The 18,305-nt window shown below is 41.8% G+C and overlaps 1 protein-coding gene across 1 annotated transcript in view; it reads right to left on the bottom strand.

Moving 5' to 3' along the window:
• The window catches only part of LOC142150592 (NXPE family member 3-like), a 42,612-nt gene that overhangs the window by 7,538 nt on the left and 16,769 nt on the right, over positions 1 to 18,305 (bottom strand). Inside the window, exons 5-6 of the mRNA XM_075205791.1 lie at positions 4,888 to 4,958; positions 1,058 to 1,273 (exon numbers count right to left, since the gene is read on the bottom strand). Coding sequence (XP_075061892.1) covers positions 1,058 to 1,273; positions 4,888 to 4,958 — 287 coding nt within the window. The remainder of the gene's footprint in view (positions 1 to 1,057; positions 1,274 to 4,887; positions 4,959 to 18,305) is intronic.

Below are 18,305 nucleotides of genomic sequence, written 5' to 3' on the forward strand. Positions count from 1 at the left end.
TAGGAGTCTAATTAGGTTAGGAGATAATGACCACAAGCTAGCACTCTTTGCAAATAATCTTTAGGCAGTGATCACCAACCCTACTGTCTTGATACCAAATTTAGTGGCCGAATTATAAAAAATTTGAGAAACTTTCCAACTTCAAAATTAAGTATTCCAATTTGGTGGTGCTCAACCTCATCCAATTTAATGTTGTTGAAGTCATGAAACACACTTTCAGTTTCATATGGCAAACATTCCACATTGAGTGATCATCAACAAAAATGTGTCCTAGATTTTCAATACTAAGTTCCAACCTATCACAAAGCAAATATACAAAGAGCTGAGAGAGTGGTGAAACAAGAACTGGTGAAACAAGGAGCAATAGCATCAATTGAAACATCCTGCTGAGAACTTTATAACTCTGACAAACTCTACCCAAAAACATTCCCATAAATGGTTCGTAGATTAGCATTGTTTGTTAAGGGACCTCATGTGGGTTGGGAGAATGCCACACTTCTAGCATGACATTGTATGTACATAGGCACAAGCTTTTCGGAGGCCTCAATCTCTCTCATTTTATTACTTTCTATGATGTGTGTGTGTGTGTGTGTGTGGTTTTTGTAAGTGATTTAGAGAATGAAAAGTTAAGGAGTTGTTTGTTTGTTGATGTAAATAAAGAAAACAAATGGTCTATTAGACTATAAGCAAAACTAGGACACTGTAACATTTTAAAAGCATACAAGCGTGATTCCTAAAGATAATTGTAAAATGTATACTTAAAGATAATAGCCTAACAGATACTATATTTAGGAGAAGTGTACCGATAGGCTCTTATTTAAGTATAAGAAGTTAATATAAATTGTTATAAGTTCAGAGTCCATTCCATCTACCAACTATGATGACTTCATGCTGATTGACATGCCTATCATACTTTGCCTCTGAAAAAATAAAGTTCCATCAAATATATTATTCCAGTTTGAACACAGTCCCAGTTTTAATAGAGGTATCTACATAGAATAAGGTGCCCCATATATTGTCACTGAGTTATAGCAGAAAAACAAAGTCAGAATCTTACTGGGAATGAACCTCTCCAAATATTCAAACCACTGGCGCAGAGTGGAGTCGCCAAACATGTGGATGTCTTTCCCATTGAGACAGGCAAGAGCATCAGATGGCTGAGGAAAATGTCGTCCCAAACATGTAAAGGATGTCCACACATTGCCATAATAGAAGCCAGAAGGCTGTGTAGATTTCTGGCCAGGTCTGCAGACCGAGAGATTGGAGGTGAGTCCTGAAAGAGATTGGGCTGAATGAGAATGAGAGACAAAAAAGTTTTACTCAGTTTAAGGGTTGAGCTAACACCTTCTCCATTTGGGCTATACTGTTACACTCAAACTCACTAGCCTAAACTAAAGGGGGTGTTAGCAAATCACCTTCAGACTACTATACTTTCTAAGTCTATTAAGGAATCCTCCATTTTCCCTGTTTCTAACCAGATTTTTTCTGGACGCACACCCTATCAATTTACATATTATTAAAAGTCACTTCCTGCACAGGACTCCTCCCACATGAACAAAAGTGTAAACACAGAGCTTTTCCTTGTCTTTTCACATGGATATTTGAAGAGTAGACATCAACCTCTCCCTCTCCCATCCTCTCCAATACAATCTTAATGCTTTAGCATAACATGTCATTTTGGACAATGCTATGCTTCCAACTTTGTGGCAACAGTTTGGGGAAGGCCCTTTTCTATTTCAACACAAAACATGGACTACAAAGACATGGTTTGATGAGTTCGGTGTAGAAGAACTTGACTGGCCCGCACTGAGTCCTGACCTCAACCCCATTGAACACCTAAGGATAAACTGGAGCTGAGATTGCGAGCCAGGTCTTCTTGTCCAAAATCAGTGCTTGACCTCGTAAATGCTCTTCAGAATGAATGGGCACAAATTCCCACAGAAACACTCCAGCATCTTGTGGAAAGCCCCCCAAGAAGACTGGAAGCTGTTATCGCTGTAAAAGGGGGACAAACTCCATACTAAAGTATATGTCATTATAGTCCTTGTTGGAGTAATGGTCAAGCGTCCGAATACTTTTGTCTATATAGTATATATATCTATATCTATATCTATATCTATACATACATATATATATATATATATATATATATATATATATATATATATATACATATATATATATATACATATATATATATATATATATATATATATATATATATATATATATATATATATAGGGCTTCGTCAATTGAATTATCTAACACTCTAGCTCACAATGAAACCATAGTTTTTTAGGGTTCTCCACTGACTTGGCATTTGGATTATTATCATACTGGCTGTTTTTTTATCTAGCACACAAATACTTGATAGCTTTAATTTTACACTGAGATTTAAAGTTGATCTAGGACATGTCCTACCCCAATTATATTTCAGTCTGCACCATTTAAATTTTCCTCCCCCTCCAATGTAACATGGTTTTGCCCAGGTGCAAAGTTACTCCTTTTTTATGCTTTGCTATCCTTAATAACTCAGGCCCTATATATTGTAATCTTCTCTATTATTCAATACTTGTCAATTTTGAAAGATTAATCTATATTTAAACAGGGTCTTTGCATGTGAGATTTTTTTCTGGGCATTTTTGACATTCAGCGACCACATGAAGAACGTTGCAGCAGCTGCAAAAAAAATGTCATCTGCAATGCCGCTAACTGAAGCCAACCGATTAGATAAATTAAAAATCAAAAAAGTTTAGTGTAAGGTGCAAGAGATGAAAATGTTTAAACGCTTTGCACACACTAAATTTGGAATATTACATAGCATACATCATGGGGAGTGAAGAGGCAGTAACAGTCAGATGTCATTAGATGGATAGAGGCATCAAAGGATATTTAGACAAGCAGATGATAGCTTGTAAAGAGCTACATAATTTGCTGTCACTATATAAATAAATGATGATGCTGATAGTCGAAGGTGGCCTGAACTCATACTTAAACCTTCAATGACAGTGCATGCAATACATTGCCAGAGCATTCATCGGTAGCAAAAGAGCAAGGCTGTCCTAACCTTGTTTTACTTATATGTTCTGTACAGTAATGCTTCACTGCTGAATCAAACCAGGGGACTAGTATATATTTATGGTGTGGGTTGAAGAATCAGTTTCATAGGGGAAACTTCATCAACCACCAGGGTAAAGGGGACTGCCCAGAGATTTGCAGCAGAGGTGGTCCCCAAGAAGGGGTGTAGACACTCTGTCATCAGATTTTGCACTGGCCATTTGTATGCCATGAGCTGCTGCACCAGCAGCACTGGCTGGAGTGCATCTGGATTGCAGCCACGTCCCCACCATTGCCCTCTCAGCCTGGACGTCACTCAAAGTTCTTCACATCCCGGCCATTGCCAGGGCAACCGGGACACCTATCACACTGCCGCTGCATTCCGGCTAGTAACAGAGAGCCGGGGGCGTGCAGCTCTAATTAAATTAGCAGGGAGATTTCATCAGATGGACACTAGGATAAATAAATAGAGACAGACATTTATGAAAGTAGATATACTAATGTGGCCTGCACCCATACTACAAAACTTCAAAGACTATGCACACAATACATTTCATAACTTGTTTTCCTTATAAGTTATGTGTATGGGGAATGTATACATTTATGGGGAGGGAGGGCTGAAGAATCATTACTCTGGGAGGAGCTTCATCCAATCCCGGGGTAAAAGGGACTTGCAGCAGAGGTGGTCCCATGACCCACGTATATAAATATGGAATGTATATAACTATTATATTTGTAAGTTCCATTAGTGATTTGTAAGAAATATGCAAAACAGACAGTTCAGGTAGACCAATAGTTGTCCTTCCGATACATGTAAGTAAACTTAATACTCACATTGATGCAGATTTGGTTGCCCAGAACATGTCTTGACAATGCAATTGAAAGTCCACATACTGAGAAAAATTAAGAGGACATATTTTGGCCCTGGCAAGGAATACATGTAGAGATGGAGATATGATGTCTGATGATTTACGCTAAGTGATTGAGTTGGAGAACCGTATAGACTGATAAATTATTTTTGGAATTGAATGAGAAAAAGCAAATGCAATGATGACAAAATTACAAAATCCTTTATTAAGACATCTAGCTGCAGACCAGGGCAGGGCTGGCAAATTTTACCCTGGGGGTAAGACTTGACTCAGCAGCCTATTATGAACATAGTAAATGAAAAAAAAATGCAGATGGCACAGTGAACTACTGCAAGATATCCTACTATGGAACCGACTAGATATCCTACTATGGAACCGACTAGGGGGGCATATGTACTCAATGTCACACAACCCAGCCTGCCCCTGCTGCAGACTTTGGCCAAAATTGGTGACAAGTGGGACAGATGTGAAGGGATCATTAGAAAATAGACTGGAATTGACTGGAAAAGAATGTTAATGATTTGAATAGTAATATAGGAGCAAAAGCAGCTCAATATAACAGTATTTTACATATTTTCACAATTTTTCATTAATTTGATCAAAAACCAAAACTAAAACCTTTCACAATTTTTTGGCAAAACCTGTCAAAAACCCAAAACATGAACATGTTTTAGAACCAAAATCATACCCAAAACCAAAACTCAGGGGTCAGTGCACATCTCTAATATTCAGTTCTGCTCTATGTGGGGGTTAAACAAATTTACTCTGCAAACAGAATAGAGAAGGACATAATTGAACAATAAGACTACTGGTTTTGGGGTATGAAAAATAGAAGTATTAATAGGAAAAGATGCAGAGAAGTAATGAAATTAAAGAGGAACTTTTTCTGATTTCAACAGGAAAAAGATACATTTATAGTTATAGGGTGAATATAAGTCTATTGTCCTGCAGGTAACTTACCCAACGAGCTGTTTTCTGAGATGACATTGATTGGAGGAAACTTGCCAGGTATAATCTTGTTAGTGACAGAGCTGCGGGAAGGCAATAATTAGTTAAACATTTTGAAATGTTTCAGATGCATAATTAGAAATTCATAGGTTTAAAAGCTAATTTTTTTATTTAGATCCCACAGTTCCCATTTTTTCCTCACATCCACCTATCTTTTTGCCCAACCAGACAAGGTGGTTTTTCTCATTTTCTCAGGGGAGCTGGATACAGATCTATTGATGACATAGCAATAATTTCTCACTGTTCCAGTCTGTGCTGCCTGTGTCACTGATGTCCCTATGGACAGTAGGGAAAACAGGACATACATAAAACATACAAGGTAGACAAAACAAATGCAGACATGAAAATAAAGGGTATGGAGGACTCTGCTCATTCTAAGTGAAAGAGGGCACAGCTGAAACAAGAGGAGTGAGTGTGGTTCAGAGTGGACATTAGGACAGTAGTGAGGGTGTATCAGTGTGAGTTATATCATCAGGGAAAAGGAAAGCTCTTACAAAAAGATGGGTTATCAGAGATCACCTAAACATTTGAAGGCTGTGAGAAATCCTGATTGGGCATGGTAGGGAATTCCACAAGAAGCACAAGAAAAGTGTTGTAGGTGAAAGTGAGATGTGGTTACCAGAGAGGGCAGGAGGGAGAGTATTTTGATATGAGATTTGATATGTATGAAGTGGTGGTGGTGTTGAGGGCTTTGCAGATAAGGTTGAGTAATTTTAATTGGTTTTTGGAGGACACAGGAAGCCAGGGTAGGAATTAGCAAAGTGGTGCAGCAGATGTGGATCACTGAGAGTGGAAGATTAGTCTTGCAATTAGGATGGATTGTAGTGGAGATACATGAGTGCCGGGAATACAAGTATAAGGTGGTTGCAGTAGTCAAGACAAGAGATGATGAGAAAATGGATAATAGTTTTGGTAGCATGTTGGATAAGAAAAGGGCATATTCTGCCAGTATTTTTAAGGTGAAGTCGAAAGGACTGGGAGAGTGTCTGGATGTGAGGAATAATGCAGAGGGTGGAGTCAGGTGTGACACCCAGGCAACGGGCTTGAGAGACTGAGGAAATTGTGGTGTTATAGACAGTGTGGGAGATTTGACGGGAGGTGGTGACTGTGGGAGGAGGGAAGAAAATACTTCTCTAAAATGTTACAGTTTAGGTTATGTTAAGCAATCTGATTCTGAAAAGAAAGTTCAACATTTTTTTTATTACATATTTTTTTATACATAGCGATTAAGTTATGTGTTGCTTTATGAACAAATGTAAGGATCGCTGTTTTTTTGTTGCCACTTATTAGACGAAGCTGAGTTTGCTGTGTCTAATTGCTGCTCTTAGATAACTGAAGGCCTGATTCTACTGATTACTACCCTTCTGAAGAAAGTTCACTTTACAGCACTGAAATGCGTTAGGGTAAACTGACTGCCTGGACTGATAATTCATTCTGATTACATGTATATATGGTTAGAAGTAGCTTAAAGTTTTGGTGGAAAACTGAAGCTATCCTTATACCGGGGCTTTTGTGGAGCGATATTCTACTTATGCGGGACTTACTTTTGAGAACTATGCATCAGTCTATGGGACTGAGTCATTAAGGAAACTAAGGCAAAAAAAGGAGTAAATGTTCTTTGGGACAAACCATGTTACAATTAGGGATGTGCACCGGCGACTTTTGAGGTCTCGTGTTTTGTGTTTTGGATCCGGATTTTCATTATTTTTGGGGTTCGGATTTGTCTCGCAAAACACTTGACGAAAGGTCTCGGTTCGGATTTAAGGTTTTGGATTCGGATTTTTTTTGGAAAAAACATAAAAAGTTTAAAAATCAAGTTTTTGGGCTTATTTTCACTCCTATGCTATTAGTAACCTCAATAACATTCAATAACAAGCATTTCCACTAATTTACAGTGTATTCCGAACACCTCACAATATAGTTATTAGTCCAAAACGTTGCAACGAGGTATCTTTCTGGACTGCGTAGAGGAGTGGGTCACCACAATATATATTAAAAACCCTGAACTTTTATGATTCGCACCAATAAATGTACCTGGACTGCGTAGAGGAGTGGGTCACCACAATATATATTAAAAACCCTGAACTTTTATGATTCGCACCAATAAATGTACCTGGACTGCGTAGAGGAGTGGGTCACCACAATATATATTAAAAACCCTGAACTTTTATGATTCGCACCAATAAATGTACCTGGACTGCGTAGAGGAGTGGGTCACCACAATATATATTAAAAACCCTGAACTTTTATGATTCGCACCAATAAATGTATCTGGACTGCGTAGAGGAGTGGGTCACCACAATATATATAATAAGAAAACCATCAACTTGTATGATTCGCACCAATAAATGTACCTGGACTGCGTAGAGGAGTGGGTCACCACAATATATATTAAAAACCCTGAACTTTTATGATTCGCACCAATAAATGTACCTGGACTGCGTAGAGGAGTGGGTCACCACAATATATATTAAAAACCCTGAACTTTTATGATTCGCACCAATAAATGTATCTGGACTGCGTAGAGGAGTGGGTCACCACAATATATATAATAAGAAAACCATCAACTTGTATGATTCACACCAATAAATGTACCTGGACTGCGTAGAGGAGTGGGTCACCACAATATATATTAAAAACCCTGAACTTTTATGATTCGCACCAATAAATGTACCTGGACTGCGTAGAGGAGTGGGTCACCACAATATATATTAAAAACCCTGAACTTTTATGATTCCCACCAATAAATGTATCTGGACTGCGTAGAGGAGTGGGTCACCACAATATATATAATAAGAAAACCATCAACTTGTATGATTCGCACCAATAAATGTACCTGGACTGCGTAGAGGAGTGGGTCATCACAATATATATTAAAAACCCTGAACTTTTATGATTCGCACCAATAAATGTACCTGGACTGCGTAGAGGAGTGGGTCACCACAATATATATTAAAAACCCTGAACTTTTATGATTCGCACCAATAAATGTACCTGGACTGCGTAGAGGAGTGGGTCACCACAATATATATTAAAAACCCTGAACTTTTATGATTCGCACCAATAAATGTACCTGGACTGCGTAGAGGAGTGGGTCACCACAATATATATTAAAAACCCTGAACTTTTATGATTCGCACCAATAAATGTACCTGGACTGCGTAGAGGAGTGGGTCACCACAATATATATTAAAAACCCTGAACTTTTATGATTCGCACCAATAAATGTATCTGGACTGCGTAGAGGAGTGGGTCACCACAATATATATAATAAGAAAACCATCAACTTGTATTATTCGCACCAATAAATGTACCTGGACTGCGTAGAGGAGTGGGTCACCACAATATATATTAAAAACCCTGAACTTTTATGATTCGCACCAATAAATGTATCTGGACTGCGTAGAGGAGTGGGCACTGGGCACCACAATAAAATATATAAAAAACCTTCAACAGGTCTGCATTACACTACACATACGGCTGCTCCTCCATCCTCTCCATCATATACATGTTGGAGTTTTAGTGTGTGACAACCTCTTGTTTTTGATAATGTCAGTGCATTTTGAATATTTTTCAATTTGCCCCACACCACTGAATGTACTTTATCTATGATACGCATCTATCTATCTTGACTGCGTAGTGTGGTGGCCCCGGTACACAATTTGGTACCGAGGCCACAATATAATTAAAAAACCCTCCACGTGTCAGAATTCCACCAAAAAAGGGTATGGACTGCGTAGTGTGGTGGCCCCGGTACACAATTTGGTACCGAGGCCACAATATAATTAAAAAATTGGGCATCAACTGTCACCGTTGTTTAATATCTGATACACCTAAATATGGACTGCACAGTGGAGTGGCCCCGGTAGTAAATTTGGTGCCGGGGCCACAATACCTCCTCCAACTTCCAAGTGTAGTGTTTATAAAGACAGACAGCGTCGAAGTGTTATTAGTTGACTTTCTTAACCCTAAAATTGTCCCTGTTGCAAATATTCGTGCAATGGACAGTTACTTTTTTATTGAAAGACTCAAGCTTTCAAGTGTAGTGTTTATAAAATATAAACAACAATACAGTAGTTTTAGAGCACGTCAATACCTCTTGTTTTAAATTATGACAGGGCATTTTACTTTTGGTTTAATTTCTTGAATTTTTTTAAATTTGGTTTTACTTTTTGAACATGGCAAACGACTGTTGATTGGTCATATAATGCAAAAAAAAAAGTTCCAAGATGGAATTGTCCTTGGGCCCTCACACCCACCCTTATGTTGTTGAAATAGGACATGCACACTTTAACAAACCAATCATTTCAGCGACAGGGCCTACCAAACAACTTTGGCTGAAATGATTGGTTTGTTTGGGCCCCCACACCAAAAAAGCTATTCATCTCTCCCTGTACAGACTAAACAGGCTCTACTGAGGCAAGATGTCGTCCTCATCCTCAACCTCTGATTCCTCTCCCCCTACAGTGTGTACTTCCTCCTCATCACACATTATCAATTCGTCCCCGCTGGACTCCACAACCACAGGTCCCTCTGTAGTATCTGGAGGGCAGTGCTGTACTTCATTGAGGAATTGATTATTCATTTTTATAAACATCATTTTTTCAACGTTGTGAGGAAGCAACCTCCTTCGCCGCTCACTGACCAGGTTCCCCGCTGCACTAAAAACTCTTTCCGAGTACACACTGGAGGGGGGACAACTCAGGTAAAATAGAGCCAGTTTGTACAGGGGCTTCCAAACTGCCTTTTTTTCCTGCCAGTAACAATATGGACTGTCTGACATGTCTACTTGGATGGTGTCAGCAAAGTAATCATCCACAATTTTTTCTATTGTGACAGCATCCAATGCAGCGAGAGTAGAAATGTCTGCAATGGTTGGCAGGTCCTTCAGTCCGGACCAGATGTTATCAGCATCCCCGCCAGTGCCTCTTTTGGGAAAACTGAGCTTTTTCCTCGCAGCCATAGATGTGGAAGAAAATGAGGGTGGAGCTGTTGGCATGTCACGGTCCTCTTCAGAGGACAATCTCCTGACCAGCAGGTCTTTGCACCGCTGTAGACTTGTGTCCGCCGGAAACAGAGACACAACATACGCTTTAAACCGAGGATCGATCACGGTGGCCAGAATGTATTCCTCTGACTTTAAAAGAGTGACCACCCTCGGATCCTGGCAAAGCGTACGAAGGGCTACATCCACAAGAGCTACATGCTTGGTGTAATCGCAATGGCTTACCAGCTCCTCCCTCACTTTCTCCAGCTGCTTCTGCAACAGCCTGATCAGGGGAATGACCTGACTCAAGCTGGCAGTGTCGGAACTGACTTCTCGTGTGGCAAGTTCAAATGGCTGCAGAACCTTGCACAACACGGAAATCAGTCTCCACTGCGCTTGACTGAGGCGCATCCCCACTCCTTTGCCTATGTCGTAGGTGGCTGTGTAGGCCTGAATGGCCTTTTGCTGCTCCTCCATCCTCTGCAGCATATAGAGGGTGGAGTTCCAGCGCGTCACAACCTCTTGTTTGAGGTGATGGCAGGGCAGGTTCATGCTTTTTTGATGTGCCTCTAGTCTGCAGTAGGCACTGGCTGAATGCCGAAATGCAGCAATTTTGCGCGCCACCGCAAGCATCTCCTGCACACCCCTGTCACTCTTGAGGTAATGCTGCACCACCAAATTAATGGTGTGGGCAAAACATGGGACGTGCTGGAAATTGCCCATATTTAATGCCCGCACAATGTTACTGGCATTGTCTGACACCACAAATCCCCATGAGAGTCTAAGTGGGGTAAGCCACTGGGAGATAATTTCCCTCATTTTCTCTAATATGTTGTCAGCGTTGTGCCTCTTATTAAAGCCTGTAATACACAATGTTGCCTGCCTTTGCACGAGCCGCCATTTTGTAGTTGCTGCTACTGATGCAGCTGTTGCTGTTGCTGCGGAAGAGAATGCATCTACCCAGTGGGCTGTCACAGTCATATAGTCCTTCGTTTGCCCAGAACCACTTGTCCACATGTCCGTGGTTAAGTGGACAGTGGGTACAACCGCATTTTTTAGAGCACTGAGGACACTTCATCGTACTTCTCTGTACATTTTTGGTATCGCCTGCCTAGTGAAGTGGAATCTCGACGGGATTTGGTACCCGGGACACAATACCTCCATCAACCCTCTAAATCCCACTCCACTGATGGCGGACACCGGGCGCACGTCTAACACCAACATTGCAGTTACAGCCGCAGTTATACGCTTTGCAATAGGGTGACTACTATCGTATTTTGTGGTCATGGCAAACGACTGTTGGACGGTCAATTGTTTTGTGAAAGACTTAGCGGTCTTACGACTTCCCCTCTGGGAAGATGACCGACTAATAGCAGCAACAGCAGCAGTGGCAGTAGTAGGCGTACCGCTGCAGGATTCCTCGGATGAATCCCGTATTGAGGAGGACTCAGTCTGGCTGCTGACTTGGGCTGCAGGACTGAATCTGATGGAGATTGTGGAGGAAGTTGACGAGGAGGGTGTTGCTGGTGTGTATCCAACTGGACCACGGGATTTAGGTGTCCCTGTACCGATGAGGGTCCTAGCCCCAGTTCCTGAACTAACCACTGAACTATGAAGGTTATTCAGGTGACGTATAAGGGAGGATGTTCCTAGGTGGGCAAGATCCTTACCCCTGCTTATTTGAGCTTTACATAAGCTACATATGGCCATACATTGGTTGTCTGGATTTGGATAAAAATAACTCCAGACCGAAGAGGTGCATTTTTTGGTCTTCTGACCAGGCATGACGATGGGCTTTTTCATCTCATGGACATCAGCTGTTTCCCCCCCTGGTGCCTCATTTACAATAACCACATCACCATCCTCATCATCAAGTTCCTCCACAGCGCCAGCTACATCATCAATAGCCTCCTCCCGAGCCACCTCTTCTCGTACAGTGATGGGAAGGTCAGGCTTGACAACCACCAACATCCTTGGACTCGCCTTGTGGATTTGTGATAATTTCTCTTTAGAAGGCAGAGTTGTTTGCTGTTTTGTTGCTGACAGCATAACTCTCTTCAATTTTTTGTAGGGGGGGGGAGGAGGAGGAGGGCTAAGATCCGTGGGTGAAGCTGAACCACTAGTCATGAACACGGGCCAGGGCCTAAGCCGTTCCTTGCCACTCCGTGTCGTAAATGGCATATTGGCAACTTTACGTTTTTCCTCAGATGATTTTAAGTTTCTCTTTTTGCTACTTTTTCTTAACTTGGGCTTTTTGGATTTTACATGCCCGGTACTACGAGATTGGGCATCGGGCTTGGAAGACGACGTTGATGGCATTTCATCGTCTATGTCATGACTAGTGGCAGCAGCTTCAGCATTAGGAGGAAGTGGGTCTTGATCTTTCCCTACTTTATCCTCCAAATTTTTGGTCTCCATTATATGTAGCACAAGATACTGCAGAATGTGTGAACTTGGTAATATTGCAGTACCAATGGACTTATACTGCTGGATTGGTTTTGCAAATTTGGTTATAATTATATATATTTTTTTTTATTTTTAATTTTTAATTTTTTTTTACTTTTTTTTTATTTTTTAAAAACTTGGGAATAATGGGGAAATAACTATGCCCTTAGAAGCACAGAGCACCACTGGACTGAACAGGACACGGCACAGGACCCAGCACTACGGAACTCAGCAGGACAGAGCACAGTACACAGCACCACTGGACTGATACTGCAGAATGTGTGAACTTTGTAATATTGCAGTACCACTGGACTTTTACTGCTGAATGTGTGAACTTGGTAATATTGCAGTACCAATGGGCTTATACTGCAGGATTGGTTGTGCAAATTTTGTGGTAATTAAAAAAAATTAAATTAGTTTTTGGTATTTTTTTAAATAACTTTTTTTTATTTTTTTAAACACAGGGGAATATTGGGGAAATAACTATGCCCTTAGAAGCACAGAGCACAGGACACAGCACCACTGGACTGAACAGGACACAGCACAGGACCCAGCAGCACCACTGACCTCAGAAGGACAGAGCACAGCACACAGCACCACTGGACTGATACTGCAGAACACAGCACAGCACAGCACAGCACAGAACTAAACAGCACAGCACAGAACTAAACAGCACAGCACGAGATCTACCAGGACAGAGGACCACCTAACACACCCTCCCTCTACCCTGATCAATGCCCGAGTGAAGATGGCGGCGACTAGCGGGGAATTTATAGGATCCGAGTATCGCGAGATCCGACAACGGGATTATGAGTCAGAGCCTCAGTTTCAGATTTGAATTTGGCGCCAATACCCGGATCTGTCTCGGACCCGACTTGGATCGGCAACGTTCGGGTGGGCTCGGATTTCATAAATCCGAGTGTGCTCATCTCTAGTTACAATGCAAAGGGAGCAAATTAGTTTATTATTGTCACGGGCACTAGGAGTCTTTACCCAGGGATCACCAGGTGGTAAGCTTACCAGAGCAGTATAGGTGGTAATATGGTACTCTGGTAGCAGGGTGATCACGGAACAGGAGACAGCAGATGATAGAGATGCTCAGGAAAGTCTATGACTAGCAGCACTGGTGATGTATATGTAGTAATACACGAGGAACTGTATGGACAAAGGACACGTGAGAGTAGTCAGTGGTCTGCGGTAGCAAGTTGTACCACTGCTATAGTGAGGAGGAATGTCCAACAGAAATGAGGAGGTGATGAGAGTCACTGGTCTGCGTTAGCAAGTTGTACCACTGCTATGTGAGAGGATACTGGAACAGGTGACACGGGAAACAGGGATCAGTGGTCTGCCTCTAGCAAGTTGTACCACTGAATATATATGTGAGGAGGAGCACGGGGAGAGACTGCAATACAGAGGATACACGGGCACCTTGAACTTGATCCACAATGACATGCACAATATAGTAATGACTGAACAGCACTGCAATAATATAAAGTCACTGAAACTATCCGGGCAACAGATAACACAGTCAATGATGGTAATAGTCTCAGCGGATAGTAAACTCCAGAGGAGAGCAACTCAGTCCAGCAAGATATGCAATACACCAGCACAGTCAATGAGAAGTATGCATACCGTGGTTCAGGAGCAGGCTGTCAGACAGGAGTGCAGAGATACCTGAACGGCGGGAGGCCGGCAGGATGCGAAGTCCCAGGAGGATGAAGCGGTAATCAAGTAGGTGCAGCGCACAGGTAGGTAGACCAGCAGGGGAACAAATACTCAGGAAGCAGTAGTATGTAGAACTGGACTCCTGGAGGACCCTGAAGAGTAGCGATGGTCTAGATGAGATGAAAGCAGTGAGGCGCAGATCCGATGCAGACTGGTGAGTAGAGACCAGCGGGAACACGGAGAAGCACGGAGAGCGGATCAGCTGTTGTAGGACGAGTAGCACTGAGGAGTAGCAGCCAGCAGGACTCAGCAGGTACACGGAGGTAGCGGATAGCAACCAGCAGGTGCAGCAACGATGAAACACGGGAGAGCAGAGCTGAGCTGGAACTGTTGAGCACGGAGAGCAGCGGATAGGAATCAGCTGTAGCAGTCTCGAGGAAACACGGGAGAGATGAGATGAGCTGAAGACTGTAGTGCACGGAGGCAGCAGATAGGAATCAGCCAAACAGTCACGATGAAACACAAAATGGTTGAAGTGGTCTGAGGACTGTAGTGCACGGAGGCAGCGGATAGGAATCAGCTAACAGTCACGAAGAAACACAGCAGAGTTGAAGTGGTCTGAAGACTGTAGTGCACGGAGGCAGCGGATAGGAATCAGCTAACAGTCACGATGACACACGGCAGAGTTGAAGTGGTCTGAAGACTGTAGTGCACGGAGGCAGCGGATAGGAATCAGCTAACAGTCACGATGAAACACAGCAGAGTTGAAGTGGTCTGAAGACTGTAGTGCACGGAGGCAGCGGATAGGAATCAGCTAACAGTCACGATGAAACACAGGTGAGTTGAAGTGGTCTGGAAACCACAGGAGTAGAAGTGGTATGGAAACCACAGGAGTAGAAGTGGTATGGGAACTACAGGAATCAGCAGCGCTGAATACACGAGGAAACACAGGAACACCTTCAGAGGCTCATGGGGAATGAGACTCCAAGATCAGGCAACGTGGTATTGACCACAGGTGCTTAATATAGGGAGTGTTGCCTGATCTGCCAATTAAGTTAAAGGAACAGGTACTGAAGGGTTTGAAAGGGCTGCGCATGCGCAGACCCTCAGGATGGTGGACGGCCACGGTTCCTATACATACGGGAAGAAGCACTCACAGTCCGGTGAGTGACAATTATTTTGTACATAGTATAAATATTGGCTGATTTTTCATGTAGCACACAAATCATTTATAGCTTTATTTTACACTGAATTTTATGGTTGATCTTGGATATGCTCTACCCAAACTATAAATCTCTCCCCACATTTTACATTTACCTCGCACTCTAATGCAACATGGTTTTGCCCAGGTGCAAAGTTACTCCTTTTTATGCTGTGCTCTCCTTCATGACTCAGTGACTGTAAGGACTTGGTGTATTCCGTCCAGGGGCGGATCTAGAAAAATGCTGTACCCGGGGCGATTTAGGGGGGGGGGGGGATTTAGGCCCCGCCCCTTTCTATCAGTTTAGGCTGCCGGCGGCTGCACACTATGTGCAGGTCCTTCCAGCCGTGACAGGCAGGGACAGTGTGCTGCCCGGCTGCTCTGATTGTGTTTTAAACACAGTCAGAGCAGGCGGGCAGCCCATTGTCCCTGCCTGTCATGACTGGACGGACCTGCACATACTGTGCAGCCGTCGGCAGCAAAGTGTCTGCTAGGGGGGCGATCACCCCGATCGCCCCCCCCTGGATCCGCCACTGATTCCGTCTGATTTCTAATTATACCCTGATAAATTAGCATATTACAGTTAGCCTGGGATTATATAGTTTTAATAGTATCCACCTGATGTACCCAGGATTACAGCTCTGGTCCCAGATGGCCCCTTTTTACAGAAAAATTTCTGTACTTTTAATAGATCTTAATAAGAAATATGTATATTTTTTATTAAAGGTCTATTAGATTTAAAAAAAATCATCAGTATGTTATTCTAATTTTGTGTCTATTGTATGAGTTGATCAGAAGTAAAAAAAAAAGCATAGTCCATTAGTATTTTTTTGCAATACACGTGTTTCTCAAATAAAATAATAAACATTATTATAAAGGGGAGGGGAGGGGCATGACTGAGCAAGCTTTAGGTTACTGCACAAATTGTACATTCCATGTACCCCTTTGGATACATGTATTTGTCATGTATACATGTCACATACAATATACTTGGGCTTACATTATAATAGTAGTGGCTATAATCTACAATGTATAATAATGGGAATTGTAGTGATTATTTTTATTTCTACTTTAATATAAAGTGTGATGCATCACTTAGATTTTGCAGGTCTCGGACTGTTTTTATCTGTTTCATTTTTTCTTTTCTTTTTTTAACAATTGGAACTGAAGGTTCAAGTCACAGCTTTAGTTTTATTGCGCATGTATGAACCTCCAAGCCATGTCACACAAGTCTTTTCCACAGCTAATAGCAGAGCTAATAGGGTATGTCTGTAGTGAAGAGGAATTACAGAGTACATGAAGAGACTTCTTTCTAAAGCTAAGGTGGAAGTGTTGCCTTTTTGTCTAGCTAAGGCTGTGGAAGGAGTCTCAAGTATATAAACCTGCTGCATGCTTCTATGCATTGCGACCAATGCCAACTAGTGGCCGGTGATCAGAGAGGGAAACTGGGGCTAGCCAATGTTAGGTTTCCTGGTGTTGTCCTGACGAAGTGTATGCTGTTTATTGTGATGAAACAATAAAAGTACTATTTTCACTAAGAAGTTGTCTGTGTGTGCATCACCTAAGGGTGCCTGTGTCACAAGTGGTGTGAGAAGTGGGATCGCAAAGGACAGCCAAAGCACAGCTGTCCACCCAGCCAACCAGATGCAGTGGTGGTGAGTAAAATGTATTGAATGCAACTATCACACACCAAACTGCTTAAAAGCTGGCAGTTGCAGCGGGGAGACTGCTGTATTGCAGAAAATGCAAATATTGTGAAATTATCAATATTACGGTGAACTGTTCAGCACCTAATTTGTTTTGCAATAAAGCAAAAGTATTAAAAATTGCTGGGCATTGTAGTGCAACACCTTGTTTGTTCACTGAGCTGTGCATTGGGTGTTGTCCATAGAAATAACCTTGTGAACAGAAATTGCTGTTTGCCTGTGTGAGATGCTAAAGCACCTGTTTGTTTTGTGGAAAGTGTTGGATATATGTAAATATCAAGCGTTATGTTCAAATTCTGCAATAAAACCAAGAGTAAATTAATGCTAGTACTCATTTTCTTTACTATAGCCAAGATAAGCAAGAGAAAAAATTAATTATGACATAAAGAAAGTTTACAAAAAGGTGTGTCAAAAATCCAGTCCCAGCAGGAAAATTTGAAAAACCTGCATGGGAGTTTGCAAAGTGGAGATCAAGTTGAAAATTCTCATGCTCTCTGCACAAACCTGGTGTTACCTGCATCAGATTATGTGGCCAGGGAAGAGTCTGATTGCTTGGAAAAAATGTTTAGGGAAGAAAACTGCTGTTTTGTAAAAGAAATGTGGAATTTAAAGCAACAGTGTGATGAAAAGATAAAAGCCCAAGAAGCTGTTTCTGAGTCCCTGAAAAATGAGCTGTATTTATTGCAGGAGTTATATGAAGGGGGAAAAAAGCAGTGGAGTCTCCTAAAGAAACTGCTGAGAGATTGCAGCTTAGAGAGGAAATTGTGGGTTTTGAATCTTTGAAAAATGATTTGAATGTGTTGCAGAAATTGTATGTCGAAAGAGAAAAAGCAGTGGGATCTCTTAAAGAGATAGCAGCAGAGAACACCAATAAATTGCTGTTTTAAAATAAAAGCTTGTCATGGTTCAACAAGAGGTGCACACATCAAGAGAGTCTGTAAAAGAACTTGTGGAGTGCTATTGGAGAGGCTTCATCTGGCTGTAGAGCGTGAAAAGCTTGAACAATTACTCCATGAGGAAAAGACTGTTTCTTCTAAATATGTTGAGGAACGTCACCAAGTGGTGGTGTTGACATCCTCTCAGAGAGGTTTGGTGAACCCCAAGGATAAGAATGTCCATGTGGGTAAATGCGAAGTCAAGGGCTGCTAATCTAGGTCCAGCTGTATGGGTATCTGACCAGAGGTGTTTCAAGTGCGGAGACTCAGACACTATAAAGCCAGGTACACCAGACCCCAAAATACAATGACGGAGGGCAAAGATGTTTCACTTAAAATGCTCATACTTTACGCACACCATTTTTTAAAAATTATAAATATCTGGTCTTTTGTCCATTTACAATTTGAATCATTGCACTCTCAACATTTTA

The sequence above is a fragment of the Mixophyes fleayi genome, chromosome 4 (genome assembly GCF_038048845.1).
Source record: "Mixophyes fleayi isolate aMixFle1 chromosome 4, aMixFle1.hap1, whole genome shotgun sequence".
In the NCBI taxonomy this organism is placed as follows: Eukaryota; Metazoa; Chordata; class Amphibia; order Anura; family Limnodynastidae; genus Mixophyes; species Mixophyes fleayi.